This window comes from Monodon monoceros, unplaced genomic scaffold, assembly GCF_005190385.1.
Source record: "Monodon monoceros isolate NGI ecotype Baffin Bay Population unplaced genomic scaffold, NGI_Narwhal_1 Super_Scaffold_8, whole genome shotgun sequence".
In the NCBI taxonomy this organism is placed as follows: Eukaryota; Metazoa; Chordata; class Mammalia; order Artiodactyla; family Monodontidae; genus Monodon; species Monodon monoceros.
Window position 1 is genome coordinate 14,022,534 of NW_021703785.1, and position 21,901 is coordinate 14,044,434.

The 21,901-nt window shown below is 36.0% G+C and overlaps 1 protein-coding gene across 1 annotated transcript in view; it reads left to right on the forward strand.

Annotated features, from left to right (window-relative positions):
* The window catches only part of UGGT2 (UDP-glucose glycoprotein glucosyltransferase 2), a 163,218-nt gene that overhangs the window by 125,788 nt on the left and 15,529 nt on the right, over positions 1-21,901 (forward strand). The window contains exons 30-35 of the mRNA XM_029210526.1: positions 6,361-6,445; positions 11,658-11,740; positions 14,175-14,273; positions 15,392-15,476; positions 18,708-18,890; positions 21,182-21,342. Of these exons, the coding sequence (XP_029066359.1) occupies positions 6,361-6,445; positions 11,658-11,740; positions 14,175-14,273; positions 15,392-15,476; positions 18,708-18,890; positions 21,182-21,342 (696 nt within the window). The remainder of the gene's footprint in view (positions 1-6,360; positions 6,446-11,657; positions 11,741-14,174; positions 14,274-15,391; positions 15,477-18,707; positions 18,891-21,181; positions 21,343-21,901) is intronic.

Here is a 21,901-nt window from a genome sequence, read left to right on the forward strand (position 1 = left end):
CATTTCCTCTTTAGGAAATGTCTATTTAGTTCCTCTGCCCATTTTTTAATCGGGTTGTTTGTTTATTTGATGCTGAGTTGTATGAGCTGTTTATATATGTAGATTATTAACCCCTTATTGGTCATATCATTTGCAAGTGTTTTCTCCCATTCAGTAGGTTGTCTTGGTTTTGTTGATGGTTTCCTTTGCTGTTCAAAAGCTTTTAAGTATAATTAGATCCCATTTGTTTATTTTTGCATTTGTTTCCTTTGCTTTAGCAGACAGATCCAAAAATTACTGCTGCAATTTATGTCAAAGAATGTTCTGCCTGTTTTCTTCTAGGAGTTTTATAACATCTGGCCTTACATTTAGGTCTTTAATCCATTTTGAGGTTATTTTTATATATGGTATTAGAGAATGTTCTAACTTCATTCCTTTACAAGTAGCTGTGCAGTTTTCCCAGCACCACTTATTGAAGAGACTGTCTTTTCTTCATTGTATACTTTTGCCACCCTTGTTATAGATTAAGTGACCATAAGTGTGTGGGTTTATTTCGGGAGTCTCTGTTCTGTTCCGTTGATCTGTGTGTCTGTTTTTGTGCTAGTACCATACTCTTTTGATTACTGTAACTTTGTAGTATAGTCTGAAGTCAGGGAGCATGGGGAATGCTTAATTCTGTGATAGGGTGAAGGGTAGGGGGAAGTCAGTATTGACATTAGAAATGAGATAATACCTCAAGAGAGTTTTGAAGAATTATAGGAACTTACTGCTAGTCATACGACAGCCAGAACATTCCAGGAAGAGGATGGAGGTACAGATCTCTCATCTAAAACTCTTAGGGCCATATGTGTTTTAGAATATAGCATTTTCCAAATTTTAGAAAGTTAGTATAGTACACATATCATATATTATGATGTATTGAGCAGGACCTAAGAAAGCACTTCATTAAATATCATTTCTGTCACAAACGTGTGAAATTCACACTAAAGGAATATATAATGACTGTAAAAGAAAACAAAAAGACAAGACACAGGTGGAGAAAATATTTGCAAAGCATTATTCAACAAAGAATTATATAAAGAACTATCAAAATTCAACAATAAGAAAACTTGATAAAAAATGTGCAAAAAACTTGAGCAGACTCTTCACCAAAGAAGATGCACGTTAAAACCAAAGTGAGATGCTGCCACACATCTATTAGAATGTGTAACATTAAAAAGACTGACACTAACAAGTGCTTATGAAAATATGGAGCAACAGGAACTGTCATACACTATCATTAGGAATGTAGAATAGTACAGCCACTTTGGTACAGTTTAGCAGGTCCATAAAAATTTAAATACACACTTACCATATGATCCAGGCATTTCACTCATAGGTATTTACCCAACATAAAAGGACATATATGTTCATACAAAGACTTGTACATTAGTGTTTATAGCAGCTTTATAAGTTGTAAAACGGTAGGTAATTAAGACAAATTATGGTGACGGAAGTCAGATCACTTGTTGCTTGGAGATGGAGGGCAGCTGGGGTGGGGAAGGGGCAGGTAAGCAGGCAAAGTGTTGGAGATAAACAGGTGAATAAAACACAGTTCCTACCCTTCCACAATTCATCCCAGTAGGAAAGATAGTTAAGGAAATGAATGACAGTAAAACGTTTTAAGTGCTACAAAAGAGTGCTGTGGTGGTACAGAAAATAAGCAAAATACACTGTGACTTTATATTGACTCTTCTTATAAAAATCATGGTTTCAAAGGATAAATTTGCTTCATCTTCTTTGGTCTTTGCAAACTATACTGCCAAGGACTCTGTGTTTCTAAATCTGCCACTATTGTTTCACTGTTGTTTTTTGCAAACAATTAGGTAAGCTGTGATTCAAATTCCTTCTCTGCCACCAACTCTGTATGAGTTTGCAAAAGTTTCTGAAGTCTTTATTTCCAGATAACAAGAGGGGATAATCCTACCTGTCTTGTGGGGTCTTGGTAAGGACTACATGAGATTAGTGTCTCATGTCCTGAGTAAATGTCCATTTCCTCCTCACTTACTCTTTCTTTCTTCTTTACAATTACATATATTATTGTATATTGTATACGTATGTTGTATAATATATATGCAATATGTATAATAATATGCATAGTATATATTATGTAAAACAGTTACTATATTAGGTTCTATTTTATCTTCTTTACCATTATTTGTTATTATACACAGCCTATAAATGGATGGTTTAGGGAGAAAATAGCCCCTGATTTAATATTAAGTACTGCTAACAAATTAGTGCAAAACTGATTTTTCTCATTCACAGTTAGCCAACTCTTGGTGGTGGAAGGAATTTCAAATTTGTTTATGTTCCTTATAAACGATAATATCATACATTTCTCTCAGTCATAATTTGCTTAACTCCAAATATGATTAATATGTCACTAGATAGCCAGAGTGGAAAAAACATAAATGATGCTACTCTTTGATTTTTTTGAAATTAAAGTTTCAGTAATGAAAAACAGGTCAATATGAAATATGACAAAAATGGAAATTCTGTTTATCCCAATTTATGATTTAGTTCTAATTGATATTACATTTATATTTAAGCAAAGTATTCTTGAAATATGCTGAAAAGCTAAGCTAAAGTAACATTGACATGAGTTTCTAAGTTCAGATTTTAAAGCCATGACTATATAATTTGATATTTTTAAATTTGCCTTTTTGTTTATTAGGCATAATCCTCACATATGTACTTTTTATGTCTATCCATGTTTTTATAATCTTTAACTGCAAATCATCTACCCATACTCTGTGTTGACTATTATTTACCTTGAATTCAAAAATACTCAATAAAATTATTCTCCCCTAGAAAATTTTCGTAGCTCTACTAAAATCAGACAAATGCTTCTCAGATTTTCCTAATTACAGAGAATAGCAGATGCTTTACATATACATATATATTTTTATATGTGCCTTCAACATGCTAAATTATTTTGCTAGTCTTTTTCACTTGAAATCTTCAGGAAAACAGATTACCTAATTCGTAGTTATTTTACACCTTTGAAACTGATCTGCTTCTCCTGTGCTTTATATAGAAGGCAAGAGAGGTTTCAGAGCTCTGCCCACTGGCCCTGGCGGTGGTCATAGCTCACTCTTTGTGAAGCCCTTCTGTGAGCTCTTAGAAGGTCTCTAATTGCTGCACCTCACTCTCGTTTGATTCCCTGGTCCCAGTTGGTGCATCTCTATTCCAGGTGGCTTCTCTAGCATCTTCCTTGGTCTCTGGGCATCCTGGGCTATACCAACAGCGTATTTCTGCTGAGGTCTCCTCATATCTCCAGGTTGCTGTTTTGGCAGGATGCATGACTACCCCATGATAACAAAACCAAATCTCTCCTACTTGGCTACTTCTGATCCATGAGAAGTACTTACACATCACTTGCCTAGCAAACTCTAGGAGTGCAGCCCGGTCTCAAAGGCAGTAAGAGTGGTAATAAGTCAGTCCTCAAATATCAGTCCATGGTCCATTTTAACTTTCCCAGACAAGAGCCAAATGCAGTCCTCTGTGTCTCACAACTTCAGGAAGGTACATTGCAAAGTGCTTTCCCCTTAAAGCATCTGCCTTACTGAGTTTAGGATTAGAAGATAATGCTCCCCACACTTCCCCAGGGGGTGTGTAGAGGTGCACACTCACAGCCTGGCAACAGCTTTCTCCAGAGACGCTCTTCAGCCTTCATCTCACTCCTTTCCTCCTTTCAAGTGCCTCAGTTGAAGCGTTTTAGTATCTTTTTAGTACCCCACCCCCCAAACGTTTAGTTCTTTACCATCACATTGCCGTTAGTTAAATATAAGCTTGACCAAGTTCACTATGGATCATAGGTTTTATATGTTTCTTTCATCTTTCACATTCATTTTTGGTTTGGGTGGCTGACTTTCCATATCAGAGACGGAGTTAACACAGGGAAATGGAATCTTGATTGGACTAGGAAGGATTGGAGGAGCTAGCTCTCCAGGAGAGCTGGCTCCCAGGACCAGCCCAGGAACTCACCAGCCAGAAAGAACTGCTACCTCTCCCATGATCAGAAGAGTGAGAAAGCATGAAGCTGCTCCACTAACACGTCAACTCGCTGTCAGTCCCCAGAGAGCTGAGTTTGCACACTGGAATCCTGGCATAGACAACCTCTAGGTCTCCATGATGTCGCTTGCCCAAAGAAAACAGGCATCACTGCATTGACCCTCCCTCACTTGTAAATTCCAAATCACATGCACATGTATCTGTTTAGTAGAATCTAATTATTAACCAGAACCATAGCTGTAAAAGAATCTACAAACAAAACAGAGTTTTTAGCTTTCTAAGCTCTGCAGTATATGCTAAAAGGTGGAATGGGTATTGCCTGCCATATCACGATATGCACCAGATTTCTACAAATATTTTCTGTAGAAACTTTAGGGGTATACTCTTGATTTTAAAGGCCTGAAAATGTTTTTGCCTTTCTTTGGCTTATCTTCTAAGTCCTGATAATAGTACTGATTATAATTCTCCTCAGAATGCTTGAAACAAGACTTCATCATCATATTCTACCATCCAGTGTTTTGGATTCGAAATGAGAGGCCGTGTGATTAACTTTTCCTTTACAAAAAATTAAATGATATTTATAGTTAGAATTCCAGGACAAATATGTATGCGTCCTTTTTTGTAAAGTAATACTTCCTGATGTGTAATGAATCCTTTCATTTTGAAGTAAATGGCTTTTACTGAGAAATATTCTCTCACGTCTCTTATTGAGAATATAAATGACTTGAGTGCTCCTTTTTTTCCCTGTATTAACTCCTTGTCAATGAAGCCCTTGTCCTCTGACTTCTTGGCTCGTTCCCTTCATTTCAGCGGCTGACTGTCTTCATGTATCCAGTGGGTTTTAGTTGCTTAGTGTTACTTACACAGGTGTAACAGTGCAGTCGTGAAGAGCCAGACTACTAGGGCTTAGTCTGGATCTAGGATAATTATTGTACCTTCCTCAGAGGATGGGTGTGTGGATTACATGAGTTAATATCTATGAAGTGCTTAAAATAGTGCCCGAAGTAGAACAAGAATCGTCACCACTACCCCCTCTACCATGTGGGATGGAGGAAGTTGCTTTAGATCTTGTACGGGCCTAACTGCAGTGTTGGGCTGCCTCTGTTCTGGTCTCAGTGGATGGTGGATCCGACGGCTGAAGTTGCCGATGTCCTTGAGCAACATTTGGGACTGGAAGCTCTTGCAAGTTTTTAAGAGATTTGACGTTTCTACTACATACGTTGGAATACTTTCTTTTTTCTAGTGGTAAATGTTGGCAGGGGCTGTGCCTCGTGCTGCGGGTCAGGCACCTCATCCGAGGCACTGCGAGTGAGAATCAGAGACGTGTTAGTCGGCATAGCCCTAGAATCCCCAGGTTTTTATTTTAGAAAAATTTTCAAGCATATGTTATGTCTGACTGAATGCAAAGTATCTACTAGTTTGACATCTGATTGCTTTCCCTCTTTGAAAAAATTCAGTTTTATGGTAAATGCTTTTTACAGTAGCATTTTTCAGTTCATAGTGAAAATAGTATCAAAAAATTTTTGAGCAAAGCTGTCATGTTTGATTTATTTATGCAGTGTTGAAAATTAGTAATATAAAATAGATCCAAGTGGTGCAGATGGACATGACAGACACATTTTCAGTCTTATAAGTTTAATGATATACTTCAAATTTTGGCATTTGAAAATGGCTAGTAAATAATGAAAAGTAGTTGTATGGTGTAGATTTCCTTTGATTATGCTATATAAACAACTTATTTTAAAGTCTAGAAAATGTTTCATATTTTAATTATCATTACAATATATGAAAGATCTGACTTTTGTGATAATTTTAGTATACAGTAATAAAGATAAGCTATAATCTGCGCTTTCTGAGTGACTAGGTGATATCAAATTTAGTGAGTTATTTTTGTACGATCTTAATTTGTATTAAGTTAAAATTGGATAATTTTGAAAATTGTAGTGTATTGCAGCGTATCTTTTTTTTTTGCGGTACGCGGGCCTCTCACTGTTGTGGCCTCTCCCGCTGCGGAGCACAGGCTCCGGACGCGCAGGCTTAGCGGCCATGGCTCACGGGCCCAGCCGCTCCGCAGCATGTGGGATCCTCCCAGACCGGGGCACGAACCCGTGTCCCCTGCATCGGCAGACGGACTCTCAACCACTGCGCCACCAGGGAAGCCCTGCAGCATATTTTAATTGACTACAGAAACAGCAGATATGACATATACACAAATGATATTATACTTATGTCTATTGCAAAATGAATTTTTTCTGTTATTTGTACCATCATAATTGTATGTCTTTTCTTAAATTGATTATATTTACATGTTTTTTCTGCTTCTAGGCATGAAGAAACTGACTCTCAACCAGACCTAGGAGAAGTCGTTGTTGTGCTAAACAGCTTCAAAAGCAAAATACTGGAAGTACAAGTGTGTGAGGCCAAAGCTCTTTACAGGCTTTGTTCTTAGTATTAAGAATTCTTTTTGTGTCCTTAATTAATTAATTTTTATTTTACTACTGATTTCGCAGTTTTAGTACCTAAAATCTCATATTGGAACTCTGGCAGTGAAAGGAAGAAGAGGATTAAATCATGAAGGGAAAGCAGAGAGCTTGAAGATAGAAGAGAAGAAACGATTTTTTTTTTAAGTTATGATGTGTCTACTGTATCTACTCTATTTGTAACCAAATTATGTTATAAATTAGGCTTCAGAGATGAGATCAGGAATGCAGGTTGAAAAGTTACCCCTTTCAACAGGAAAAAAAAAAAAAAGTGATGTTTCAAAAACCAGAAAAGTTTTTAATGATGGCAGGTTTAGTTCTTTTGGACAAACTCACCTACTTAAAATCAGTAAAAATGCTGGGCGAAATGTTTTTAAAAAATTTTAAAAGCACTGAGGAGCTGACAATAATGATAATAAGGAAATACAAAACCAAAATTAAAGGGAAAATGAGAGCCTAGTGAAGTAAGCAAGCACCGAAGCTTCTCTTATCCCAGGAAAGCTGTTGTTGCCCTGAAACATTTGTTCATCCTGGTACACTTGAACTATCATTTTGATTTAATTTGCAAGGTGATGGGGACAGAAATTAAAACCCTAGACCCACATAAAGTGGGTAATCTATTAGAAGACCCTCTCTGCAATAAGCTGGCTATAGCTTCAGGGTAAGGATGAACCATAGTAAAGTATACCACGCAGTCTTTTAGCTCAAATTGGTATCACCTAAGAAATCAAAGGAACCCTGAGCCTTGAATTTGCACTAAAATGGCTCCAGATTAATAAGGTTTTACAGGCATCTGACAGAAACATCCAGATATCTCTGGAATAAGACTACTATATCCAAATAAACAAAGAAAACCAACAGAAACGGCAAATAACAGAGAGCAGATGCACAAACACTCCATATGTTAGAATTATTGACACAGACACTGAAACAACTATGCCTAAAGTGTTTAAAGAAATAAAAGATTGGCTTGAAAACAATTGCAGGGAATAAAAAACTATAAAAAGTGCATATCTGATATTTTTTTTTAAAGTAAAACTTCTAAAACTGAACAATACAATGACCAAAGAATTCAGTGGGTGGCTTTAACAAGGCCTCAGGAGAGAACTAGTGAGTTGGAAGATAGACCAAAAGACGTATCCCAAACGCAACTGACCTTATAAAAGAGGAAACTACAGCAGAGAGTATATAAAAGGCATAGAGAATAGAGTGAGAAATCTAAGATACCAGGATTGCATTTAAACATGGCTCTGCCACTCATTAGCTGTGTGACCTTGGACAGATTACTTAACCTCTTTCTATCTCATTTTCCTTATCCATAATAGGAGTTAATGATGAAACCCTCCTTATAGGTCTACTATAAGGATAAGATAATTTAGCTTTATGAAGTACTTTATGAGTGTTTAAAAATAAAATCCATTTAAATGGAGTTCCAGAAGGTGACGAAAGACAGAATGAGGTACAGGTATTATTTGAAGCAATAATAGCTGAGAATTTTCATGAGTGATGAAAGGTACTAATTTGCATATTCAGGAAGTCGAGTGATTCCCAAGCAAGATAATGAAAAGGAAATCTACACCTAGACTCTTGTTAATAAAACTGCAGAAAACAAAAGACAAAGAGAAATCTTGAGAGTATCCAGAAGAAAAAAGAAAAATTACCTTCAAAGAACTATAGTTAGCCTGACAGTTGGTTTCTCAGCAGTAATAATGGAAGCCAGAAGATAATGAATGATATCTAAAAGCACTGACAGAAAAAAGGAATGTCAACCTCGTATAATTCACCCTGAAAAGTATTTTTCAAGAAAAAACATAAGGTATTTTCAGACAAATAAAAAAGTGGATTTGCCACCAGCATGCTCACACTAAAGGAAATTCTAAATGGTATACTTCAGGCAGAAAAAGAATTATCTCAGATGGCAGATCTGAGTTTGAAAAAAGAATGAAGAGAAAAGAAAATGGCAACTCTGCGGATGAATCTGTGAACAGTGGATATATAAAACAACAGTTATGTGTTAGGATCTTAAAAATCAATTAAAAAATAACAATAGCATTTAAGGCATTATATAAATAAGGGTGTGTATAATAACATATAAGGTTCTTATATTGACCAGGACAAGGATTATGATTACTTTTAGACTTAAGGGCAAATCTGAACGCTTTACATGTCTAAGATAACCACTAAAAGAATAGAAACAAGGCATAATGTCATAGTGAAGAGGAAAGTGGAATGAAGCAAATTAATATAAATGGACTAAGAAACAAGAAATAAAGCAGAATACATGCGCCACTGAAGAAGCACAAAATAGTAAGTTAGAATTTAACCCAATTACATTAAATGTAAATGGACTACATGTTCCAGTCCAAAGACTAAGATTGTCAGACAGGATGTTTTTTTAAATCCCACTCTATGTTTGCAAGAAGGAACACCTAATATATAACAATACAGTTTCAGGGTAAAGATTAAAATAAAAGTGTGGCAAAAGTATACTAGGCCAATACTAACCTAAACAAAGCTTGTATGGCTATACTAATATCAGAGATATTAAGACAACATTATTAAAGGTAATATGTGTATATAAGGCAGAAATAGAATTACCAAGAGAAACTGGCAATTCTCTATAATACTGGGATATTTTTAACATACGTCTCTCAGTACTTGATATAACAGGCAGACCAGAAACTCATGAGAGATGGAGATTTGAGCAGTGTGATTATAAATCTTGACCTAACAGATGTATATAGAACACAATAGCCAATAACACCAAATGAACAATCTTTCAGACACAGACATTAATAAAAATTAGCTTTACGTTCAGTTGAAAAGCAAGTTTCAACAGATTTCAGAAGAATGAACTCATACAGAGTATGTTCTCCATCTACAATGCAGTAGAAATTAATATGCAAAGATAACTAGAAAACACCCATTTTGCCAGAATCTCTGTGATCTAATAATGGTAGGCTACCAGAACTCAAGCCTTACATACTGCAGAGATTCTAAACCACCAAATCATCAAAATTGACCTTGCATCCCACATCATAACCTGTTTATTATCACCTCTGCTCTTTTTCCTGTGATCAGTTATACATGTTTATACTCATCTTTGATACTGTTTTTCCTCTACTGGCTTTGGCTTCCTTTCTCAGGAAGAGAAACTTATACTGTGTCCTTCCAGATGAAAAACCCCACAACCTCAGACCAGATGCTTAAGTGACTAACTCATCCCAAGCCTTTTAGGACCAGCATTCCAGCTAGTTTTATCCTAGCCCTACAAACAGGAGAGAAAAATATTATTTCTGCTGGGAGACTGGGGATGTCTTATCTTTGAGGAATTTTGATCATTGAAAGATTATTTTCTTTTTCTTGAGCTGGTTTTTTTTTCACTCTCTGTATTGGCTCTAATTTTACCTGTTGGTCCCTGGTATAGAGGAGGTCTGATTCTTTCACCAAAACCACCAAATCTTTGAGGGTGATAATCATGCCTTACCTGAAGCAAACGTTCTACAGCCTAACCTTACCTAGGTGCTTTGGTTGTTTTTTAGTAACAGTTTTGTCTGCTCACCTTCCATCTCTCAAAATTACACAAAAGGACAGGAAAAAGGGAGGAGAAAAGATAAGCAAGATAAAGGTTCAGCCCATGAACTCCATAGCCCACTAATAGGAATTCCAGGAAGGAAGAACAGAAAATGGAGGAAGGAAAGTATCCCACAGATAGAGAAATATAAACGCATCCATGTCAAGGGGTCCACAAAATGAGTGAAAAATGGCCCACACGAGATCCTAAAAACTACCAAGGAGAAGAGGCAGGTCACTGCAATAGAACGACACACTAGCATCAGATGTTTCATTTTCAAGACAACAAAACAAAGATTTCAGTGTTTTGAGGAAAATTACTATGAATCTAGGATTCTTCAGGCAAATATTCTCTGAAGGGTGAAGATTTAGAAAAATTATCTTTCACACCCCTTCTTGAAGGTGTTTGCCAGCACGATGAAGATGAAGCAGAAGAAAGAGGAAAATAGGTATTGTAAGAAATGGTGAAATCAATGTGAAAACCAATGCAAAGAAAGCTCAAAAGACGCAGTTAATTGTTAAGCCCCAAGAAAAATGTCTTCAAGAAGACAGGAATTCCAGACAGTTAAGTAACAAGAATAATAAACTGGAAAATATTAGGTATATGGTAAAGAAGAAGTATATCTCACCACAAGAAAAAATAAATACAATAAAATTCCAAGAAAAATACACTTCTGTATTGGTGAAATGTGAGAAAACAGAATCCATGGGAAGCAGCAGGAGTGTCCTAGGAGGGCGTGGTGGTCACATCGTCATAACTGTGTGGAGGAAATGTAACTGTAGTAGCCTTTCAGCCCTTCAGTGCGTTGCATTTACAGTGTCACAATAAGCACTTTTTACTGATTTTCAAGTTGTAGAATAAACATGGCATAGTGCAAAAGACACAGTTACGTTTACCAAGCTAAATGTAAATGTTATCCATACTTACAATGCTAAAGTAAAGTTTTAGCTAATGTAAGTTGGGAGGCAGAGGGAAAAGGTAGAGATATTAGTGTCCTTATAACAGGCCATGCAAGAGAAACTTGAATTTGTTGGAATAAAAAATACAGATTTAAGCATTATTTAAAGTTACAAAAGTACTCAGTAGAAGAACTAATGACATAGTATTATCAAAACCTCCAGACAGAGGGGAAGGGAAGGGTGATATAAGGAAGCTGTTCATCTTTTGTTACAAAGAATGAATAATGCCTAAACTCTATGAATCAGATATACAGTAGATAACATCCACGGTTGACAATTCAGTAAATACAAGTATAAGCTTTTATACTTATAAATACATAGTATTTATATATATATACTTGTATAAGTGTATATATATATATATATATATATATATACTTGTATAAGTAAATACAAGTATTTAGCTGTATGGAGGCAGCCACTAAAAACGAGAGGCTGAACTGATAGTTGAAATCAGATTGTGTCTATAATATACTAAGATCTTTCTTGGCTTCATTTACTACAACTATCTTAGATTTACAAGGGTCACCTTGTCTATATATTTCTAACCATGCAGCATAATATTTAAATCTACAAAATTCTAAAGTTTTTCTTTACCATGCTATCTAGGTACAAAAAAAGCCAGACAAAATTCAGGAAGATATCCTTTCTGATAAAGATGAAAAAAAAGGAGTGTGGGATTCCATTAAAAGGTGATTACTAATGAATATTTTAACTATAGACCCATCAGGAGTCTAGTTTGTGGAAGCCCTGCAGATGGTAAATATTTAAGTCAAGCACAGGTCTTCTCTAGAAAGGATAAGACAAATACATAAATGTTACTGACGTAAGACAGGAAACTGGAGCTATAAGACAACTGAACATAAAGGGCTGTTCAAACCAGGGAAGGGAAAGTCTATATCCAGTTAGGAGGAACCTCAGAAAAGACTCTGGAGGAGTGTGTGGCTAAGATATGTTCTAAAGGATGGACAGGAGACAGAGTGAAGGAACCTGGTTACGTGAAGTCAAAAAGATTGGGTGTGTTTCTCAAGGAACAGGAAGTAGCCCAGGTTAGCTGGGATGTTGAATATAAGGGGGAATCTTTAAGTTAGGTTGGGACCTATATTAGTTAATCAAAAAAGGAATATTTTGGCTCACATATCTAAAGAGTCCAGGAGTAGAACTGACTTTGGGCATTCAGGTGATGTAGTCCAGAAACTCTTTCTCCAACACCTAGTTCTATTATCTGTGCTTCCTTCATTTTCAGACAAACTTTTACAAGAAAGAGCTTGCCATCTATCTCCCGTGGGAAGAAATTGCCTCTTTCCAGATAGTTACCAGCACAAGTTCCAAGCCTGACTCATTGGCCCAGCTGTTGCCTTGTATACCAGACTGAACTGATCCCTGTGACTTATTGACTAAGCTTGGGTCGTGTGGCTACCTCTAGAGCCAGCAAGAAGGCCCATCCTGCCTAAACCTCGTAGAATGAAATTAGAGGAGGAATAGCTACTCACCCACCCACCTGCCCACAGTACCAAGTTACTGTGGCTAGAAATGTAAAGGGCGTTAGGTGGGCAAACACAGAAGTGGGCTGCTGCAGATCCACATTGTAGACAACTCTGAAAGTCCATTTTAGAGATTTGAATTTAATTTGAATTATGTTAGAGAACTATTGATCATTTTTATCAAAGATAAGAAATAGAAGCTTCAGGCCAAATAGCTTCGGCAACCTATGCAGACGCACTCCCGTCATTTTGGATTTTGCCCAGTTTAGGCCTCTTTTTCTATAGCTGACTCCTTGTTTGATAGGAAGAATCGTGTTACTGTCCCAGTATGTGCATTGAACTGGTTACTGACCAAGAAAGGCTCGAACTCACTACTTTGAGAGGACTTCAGAGCAGGTTCGTTTGACAGGGGATAATGTAACAGGATCTGGGCATTTTAAAGAGTATCTGTTCATGAGCTTCCATTAAAACCAAAGGTAGAGACAAGAAGGAGTAAAGATAACTGTTAGACTATGGCTTAGCCACTTATTACACAGCGAGGATACCAAAACAAAATGCTGCTTTGTTAGAAAGAGAGAAGGTAAGTTTGGGGGATGGTAACTCCTCCAGATGCATAAGCGTATGTTACAGTGTTTTCACTTTTTTATCTTAGTTTTAATCCTAACTTCAAGTGATTTTTTTTTTTTTCCTCCCTGAATCAACTGTGTATTTTTCTTATTTGGGGGATTACAATGAGAAAACATTGCAAGAATACATCTGCCATAACAATTCTTATTTGGCAAAATATATTCCATGTCAATTGTGAATTGTTTAGTTTTCTAAAATCAGTCATTTTAAATATCTGTGCGTATAAAAATGAGATTTCTAATTAAATAAAAATTTTCAATAGGAAAAAGAAGAAACGATACACTATGAATACCCCAAATAACATTCAGTCACTTTTATGTATGAGGTGGGGCATATTAAAGGCTGGTCTGGGTCCAGAAAGGGGTGACAGTGACAGCTGGGCCCAGATGAAGCTGTGGCGATGTAAACCACATCGTGAACGGACGTGGCTCCCCAGTGCTGTCTTGCCCCTCCTGGAGACACGCCCAAGGCACAGAGGTCCCCGCAGCCTGTGGGGAGGCTGTCCCTGGCCAGAGGAGCTCTAAGCTGCGGGCGCCTCTTATAGCATCTTGTCCTGGGAAGGCACAGCCACAGCACTCAGGGGCCTCCCCTGTTAGCACAGACGGAAGCTCTGGTGTGCCACTGTTAACACTTGCACATTCTGTTTCTTCGCTCACGATTGGCCTTCCTAAAGCCTCAGTATGTTGCATATAGCCGTAGAATGCCACAGTTCATCCTCTGCTCTTAAAACAACTTTTGTAACTCACAAAGATTCAAAGGAATTATCTCATTAACCTAGAGAAAATAGAATTGCATTCTATGTTGTCCAATTTTAAAAAATCATAAAACTTCAGGTTACACTGTCACATGTTTAAATAATTCATAATTTTTAGGATAAGTACTTGTTTACAGTGTAATAACCATTCAGTTTGAAAAGGCTTCCTATTTTTATTATCAAATTTAATATTTTATTTAGGTATGTAAAGTTTGCAGATGTGTATTAAGAAAATGACAGTCACTTCTTTTTCATTCAAAGTTTCACAAGGAGCCTGCATAAAAAAGAAGACAATAAGGAAACAGACGTTCTAAACATTTTTTCAGTTGCTTCTGGCCATTTATATGAACGCTTTTTAAGGTAGGTATATTTTTTTATTTAATGTTTTGAAAAGTAATACATTTACATGGTCCAAAAAGAATTTTTAAAGTTTAAAAAAATAAAAGAAATTACAGTGGAAAAAGAAAAGTCTCCCACCTCTGTTTCCTTGATACCCAGTTCCCTTTCCCACAGGAAACCAATGTTATTATTTTCATAGCCTGCCAAATATATGTATAGACAAGCCCAAATATGTATTTTTGCTTTTTTTAACTCCCTTTTCCCAAATAGTAACAAAGTACATAGTGCTTTTGCACCTTGCCTTTTTTATTTTTTTTTTTACCTAAAATTATGAGGGAAGTATATTTTCTAAATACAGTGAAATTCCATGTGTTTGATTTGAAATATTGTTATTCTTTAAGGTTAGAAAATGGACATATTTTGTAGTAAGATGTGTGAGGAAAAAAAAGAATATATAGTAAATTTTCCTTTCCTGGTGAAGAAATACCATGTTTTATAAAAAGGGGGAGGAGTCTGAGAGAAGGAAAGCAATATTTATAAACTACAAAGGGCTATTTTTTAACTGCTTCTATAGAAGGATCACAGAGAACGCCTCAAAAATGTTTGAATATGTGTTGATATTTTAAGATGTACTTTAGATACATCTGTATCTTCTCCAATCAGAGGTCTAGGATAGCAAAACAAGTGGCCTGTCCAGTGACTTTATCAAAATGCGACATGTTGTTCAGCCCTTCAAGGTTTACACACCTGCTATTAGTGACACAGTAACAGAGCCAAGATTAGATGCTAGTTTAACTAAACAAGACTGTTTCAGACTAGCTTCTTTCTCTTGTCAGCTGGACCAAACAAAAAGCAATCAATTTAGTCTATACCAGGTGTATATATATATATATATATATAAATATATATATATACACACACACATACTTACATATATACAATATATGTGTATATATACATATATTCTTATACGTTACATACTTGCTGAGCAGCCATAATATTTGAAGATACGTCACTATTTCTCCATAATTCATAGTGAAAACTACCAGCTAATATCTTTAAATATTTAAAAGCCTTAAGAGAAGTAGGATGAACCCCTATTAATGTTAATTTATTGAGTTTATTGTTGTTTTATGCAGAATTATGATGCTTTCTGTTTTACGGAACACCAAAACACCAGTGAAGTTCTGGTTTCTTAAAAATTATCTCTCACCAACATTTAAAGTAAGTACATTAACTTTTTTAATAGAGTAGTTAATATTTCAGAAGTAAATTCTTTATATCATTGTAAGTTCACATAACATTTCTCTTTTCAGAATGAGTCTTTTGAAATGTATATTTACTCAAATTACTATATGTAATCAATTTAAAACCTTGATAATCAGTATTTTTTAATCTAGTTTAAGAAAAATTCTATGCAGCTTTTATTTAAAGAAGTGATTAAAAACACAGCAGGAGATGGTTTATGTTTAAGTAAACTCAAAATCAGGATTAGTGGGTTTTCATAACAATAAGTAAATAAAAGTTGGCAATGAAAACTATGTACAGATTGTTAATTAAAAGAATTAGATTCTGTCATATTTTGACAAAGAAAGGCAGGAACAGTAGAAAATATGAAAACTGCACCACAGAGAATAGTTTGATAGGACCAAGAAGAGTGGGGCTCTGGTATCACATGCGGTGCCATCGGTTGGTGTGGTAATGTGGGCACTCTAGGTAGTGTCTCCAGCAATTTGTATTTAGAAGTTTTTCGACGGCCAACATCTGTTACCCTTTACTCAGCCCTACACTCTTGCCACAGAGTGTACCCTGTTTCTTCCTGTTAATCAGATTCCAGGCAAGTTAGGGTCTCATTCAACAGCAGTTCAGAGGAATTTTCTTTCTAGACCAAAACCAGCTGTGAAAGCAGAAATAAAAACAGGCAACCATGCTTTTATTCCTTGGTGTTGCCAGGCACATTGCTAAGTACTTTACCTACATTATTCAGTTGCTCTTCATAAAGTCCTATTCCCAGAAAACCACGACTCAGAAGTTACATATCTGGCCTGCACAGTTGGGAAGTATCCAGGACCACTCTTAAGTTTAGAAACCCACTAGAAGGACACACAGAACTCAGAAAAGCAATTATACTCACAATTACAGTTGATTACAGCAAAAGGATACAGATTAAAATCAGCAAAGCAAAGAGATGCATAGGGTAGAATCCAGGGGACACCACACCGAGCTTCCAGTTGTCCTTTCCCCGTGGAGTCATGTGGACAGAGCTTATACCTCCCAGCAAAACTGTGACGGTACACATGGAGTGTTGCCAATTAGGGAAGCCCACTCAGACCTGCTGTCCAGAGTTTTTATTGGGAGTTGGGTACATAGACCCACCTGACGGCCACCATGACTGACCTTAGCATCTAGCCCCTCCAGAGCTTGAGCTGATATCTTGCGGCCCAAGGTCTCCATCATAAATCACATTGTTAGCACAGACTATCTGGTGTGGCCCTAGGTCCCCAGGTAAATACAGACATTCTCATCAGGCAGGATATTCCAAGGTTAGCATTTACTTCCCAGGAGCGAAGGGCAAAGGTCCCAACCATTCTTTGAGCAGGATTTGTCCTTTATGGCACAGGCCTTAGATCAAATAGCTAATTAGTAGCTGAGATTTGAGCCCAAGTGTTCCGACCTCAAAGCCCAGGTGCTTAACACTTATGAAACAGCTCCTCTACCCCCCCCCACCACCACCAAGAGTGCCGCCTCCTGTACTTACTTGTAAACTGAAAAAGAACCCATAAATATAGACAAGAAGTCTTACTAGTTTGTTACTAAACTTTTAACATGTGATGCAACACTGCATCGGGGGATTTAACTCTGCATATACTGAGATGATACAATGTGAAGATTCTCTTAACAGGAAATTATATCATTCACTAGAAACACAATGCTATGTGTGGAAAAAAGCCTTGTTCTGCTGCATGGCCAAAGGTGATACCATATCTGAAATAACATTTTCCTTCTTTTTGTAATTTGTTCTTTTTGCTCGAAATTTTTACCTTTTATATTTTTTTCAGGGAAATATAACATGTACAAACGGTAAATGTGCAACTTTGATGAAGTTTTACAAATTTAAAACACCTGTGTAACCAGCAGCCAGATACGGAAACAGAAATTGCTAGTACCCTAGATCTTTTCCCTTCAATTTTAAAAGCATACCTTCTTTCTTCCTTCAGATCTTCGCTGAATTATACCTACTTTGGGAATAACCCTTTCCTGACTACACTGTGTAAAATGACAGTCCCTTCTGATCTTTCATTGTATTTCCCTTCCCCTTTTATTTTTCTCCATAGCACTATCTTCTATAGATACCTTACTAATTTCACTTATTTTATCTAAAATGTAAGCCTCACGAGAGCCATGATTTGTGTCTGTTTTGTTTCATTACTGGATCCCTAGGGCCTAGCATAGTGCCTGGCACATAGTGCATTCTCAGTGAACATATTTTAATACATATTCGTTGAATTAAAAAAAAGTTTTTCTAATTTATCCTAGTTTTTTTTTTTTTTAAGTTTGAAATGAGAGCAGTGACTCCCAGCAACTGTTCTAGCCATAATTTCAACATTTTGCAACTCACAGATAAAACCAATGCTTACAGCAAGGAACATACTTTAAATCTACATCGTTCTTACAAGAGCAGGCAGAAAATTAAACTAAGCATATAACCAGCAACTAGCTACAAGTGAGAATTGAGGAGATGAATGCAAATTCTACATTTGCTGACCCATCTTTACCCACTCCTTTACCGTCATCCCTCTCAATATTTGGGCTCTTGAGCCAAACTTAGCTAACAGTGTACATATTTAATTAACTGCCCTGTTTTAAACAGAATAAGATACTCTAAGCCTATAAGACACTGAATCAAATATCAAATATTCATGCCACAATAACTACCTTGTATTTTTAATCCTTGAATTAAATAGTCATAAATCTCAAACATGAAACTCATATGGAGAATATAATTTATCAATTTACTACTAATTTTGTGGGTTTTGTACACCCTTTTCATCTTCCTATCTCTCTGACCAACCAGCATGTTGACATGTGCATAAAGTGTTTGATGCGCAGGTGTTCCACGATCCAGAGGCTTTCCTTTCTATCATCAAGTTTTCTCAGGTCAAACATTAGTAGCAAAAGTAGAGGAACAATTATCTTATTTAATAAGCCTGCTAGTGTACCTATTTTTAACGCCTTTAAACTACAAGGTTTTTTTTCTACCTACATCTTTATGTTTGTCAGCATTGTCATATTTCTGATTAATAGGTGTAAGTTGTAGAAGTACTGTTCAGACATTTTACCGATTCATTTGTAACAACTTGTAAACTCTAACCTTTAAAATGTTAATTTTTTCTCCAAAACAAAAACTGCTTTCTGTTCCTTGAACATAGTCTTTGATTTGTATGTGTGTTTTAGGAGGTGATCCCTCACATGGCTGAGGAGTATGGATTCCAATATGAACTAGTCCAGTACAGGTGGCCCCGGTGGCTTCATCAACAGACGGAAAAACAAAGGATTATCTGGGGTTATAAGATTCTTTTCCTTGATGTCCTTTTTCCTCTTGCGGTGGACAAAATCATTTTTGTTGATGCTGACCAGGTAATAAGATTAACTATTGTTTTTTTACACTTCTGAGTATAGGGATGCAATTTATGTTGCCGCTTCTTATTACTGTCTTTGTTGCCACACTATGTAAACATAAGACATAATTTTGACATATAAGCAAAGTATCTTTTTTTTAAAAAAAGTCAGCATTCCAGGGGAAAATCAAAGGTGTTGCCAGAAGTACCATTTATTCCTTAGGACGAGGCAGTTTTTTCCTCTGAAGTAGTAGTTTTTTGTTTTGAGGGGGTTTTTTGGTAATTAAAAATAAAAGAAATACTTATATTAGTCATAATAAAAGTAGCTATGTGAGTTCCTATGGATATGAGCTGAAATTTGTTTAAAGTGAACTATTTCTTCTTGCTGGAAAAGTTAGTAATTACACATACTCTCCTCTCATTTTTCCACCTTCGGCCACATTCTTTGGCAATTAGCCAATAACCAAATCCCATCATTCTCCCACTTAAAGAAAAGAGTCCTAAATTTGGCCAGAAAAAATTATGGTCCTCAGCTTTCAAAATTTATATATCCAGAAGGTTTTATGACTTTTCCCCTTTTCTCCTTGCATGCCTGTGTAATCACTAATGGTAAAAAATATTTTTAAAATACACAGAATTTCTCTTAAAAATTTAAAAAAATACACAGAATTTCTAAGAACAATAATATGTAAATATAAATATTACATAAATCAAATGCACAAGTTAGTATTTTTATTTAGGACCAAAAGTATATTTTCAAATCCTACTTTATAATTTACTTGTATTCTAAATTCTATTACTTTTGTATTATTTTTCAAATTGATAAATATGAATCATTATAATTAAAAACTAAGAAAATAGGCAAAAGTGTAATGAAGTAAGCATTTCCAAACATACTGTCTAACATAAAATTTATTTTTCCATAAAAATTATTATATATACAATAATATTTTTCCAGCAGGCTAGAGTCTATTAAAAAATGAAACATACTAACATTATGACATTGAAGCCACTGAGAATAATTAAGAGATTTTTCTTTATGATTCAAACTAATATTTGCCAATACATAATAATGGAGATACATCATAGAAATCATTTTGAAGTATTAATCTATACCTTGAGAAATTAAGAGCTATGTACTTGTATATTTAATTCCTTACCAAAATATATTTTGTTCAAAATACCTTGATTACAAATCAAAACCACAGTGAGATATCACCTCACACCTGTCAGAATGGCCATCATCAAAAAGAACACAAATAACAAACGTTGCCAGGGATGTGGAGGAAGGGGAGCCCTCCAGCACTGTTGGTGGGAGCGTCAACTGGTGCAGCCGCTGTGGGAAACAGTAGGGAGGCTCCTCAAAAAACTAAAAATAGAACTAGCATGTGACCCAGCAATTCCAGTCCTGGGTATATATCCGAAAGAAACAAAAACACTAATTCAAAAACATACACGCACCCCAGTGTTCATAGCAGCATTATTTACAGTTACCAAGATATGGAAGCAACCCAAGTGTCCATCCGCAGATGAATGGATAAAGAAGATGTGAGGTGTATGTGTATGTATATAATGGAATACTACTCAGCCTAAAAAATAAAAGAAGAAAAAGAAAAAGAATAAAATGTTGCCATTTGGAGCAACATGGATGGACTTGGAGGGCATTATGCTAAGTGAAACAAGTCAGACAGAGAAAGACAAATACTGTATGATATCACTTATATGTGGCATCTAAAAAAACAAACTAGTGAATAAAACAAAAAAGAGGCAGACTCGTAGACAACAAACTAGTGGTTACCACTGGGAAGAGGGAAGGAGGGAGGGGCAATATAAGGGTAGGAGATTAAGAGATACAAACTATGAGGAATAAAATAAGCTACAAGGATATACTGCACAACACGAGGAATATAGCCAATATTTTATAATAGCTATAAATGGAATATAACCTTTAAAATTGTGAGTCACTATATTGTACACCTGTAATATATACTACAGGTGTATATCAACTGTACTTTAATTTAAAAAAGAATATTAAAAAATACCTTGATTAAAAATGATGTAACAAGCTATTCTTATTAATGAGTAAGACCACTGTCATACAGACTAGGTATGTAAATTTTAGGCTTCTTTTAATCTGTAAGGGCAAAAGGAAAAAATAGAAATTTGGTAAACTGGTGCTACATGACAGAACTGTGGGGAAAACTCAGTTCTCTGTCTTTCTACAACAAGGTGATGATGATTTGAGATTCATATTACAGGGGCTTCTATTATTTTATAGTCTTCATCAGAGAAAGTATTCTAATTATTTAGGTTGTGAGACATGACCTAAAAGAACTGCGAGATTTTGATCTGGATGGAGCTCCTTATGGGTATACTCCCTTCTGTGATAGCCGCACGGAAATGGATGGATATCGTTTCTGGAAGACGGGATACTGGGCATCACATCTTTTAAGAAGGAAATACCATATCAGGTAAGAAAAGTCATACTCTTACCTTTGAGTGAATAAATAACTTGTTGAATTACAATACTCAGTTTTCTTGGAAAATATACAATAATGGCAGCCCATTATCTAGTGCTTATTACATGCCAGTCACTCTTACAAGACTTTACATATATTAACTCATAAAATCTCTATGACAACCTTTTGAGATATTGCTATCATCTCTATTTTATAGATGTGGAAACCGAGGCATACAGCATTTGTGTACCTTGCCCAGGCTTATGCTGCTAGTACATAGCTGAGGCCGGAGTTAAACCCAAGTAATATGGCTCAGCTGTTTGTTCCTAACTACTATAGAAGATTTCAACTTGGTTTGTCGCATAACAAAATGAAGATTGTCTTCAAAGCTGTTACTGTTTTGTAGGCCCATGAGTTTCAGGAGATCTTGGAAAAACTTAAGGTGACCTTAAGAGGATGTGGATCCTAACAGCGTCATATCAAACTTCAAACTCCTTGGAAACAGTGTTAGACATCAGGAGCAAATTATGAAAGGATTCATTATTATTAGACCCAGGGATATCTAAAGTTA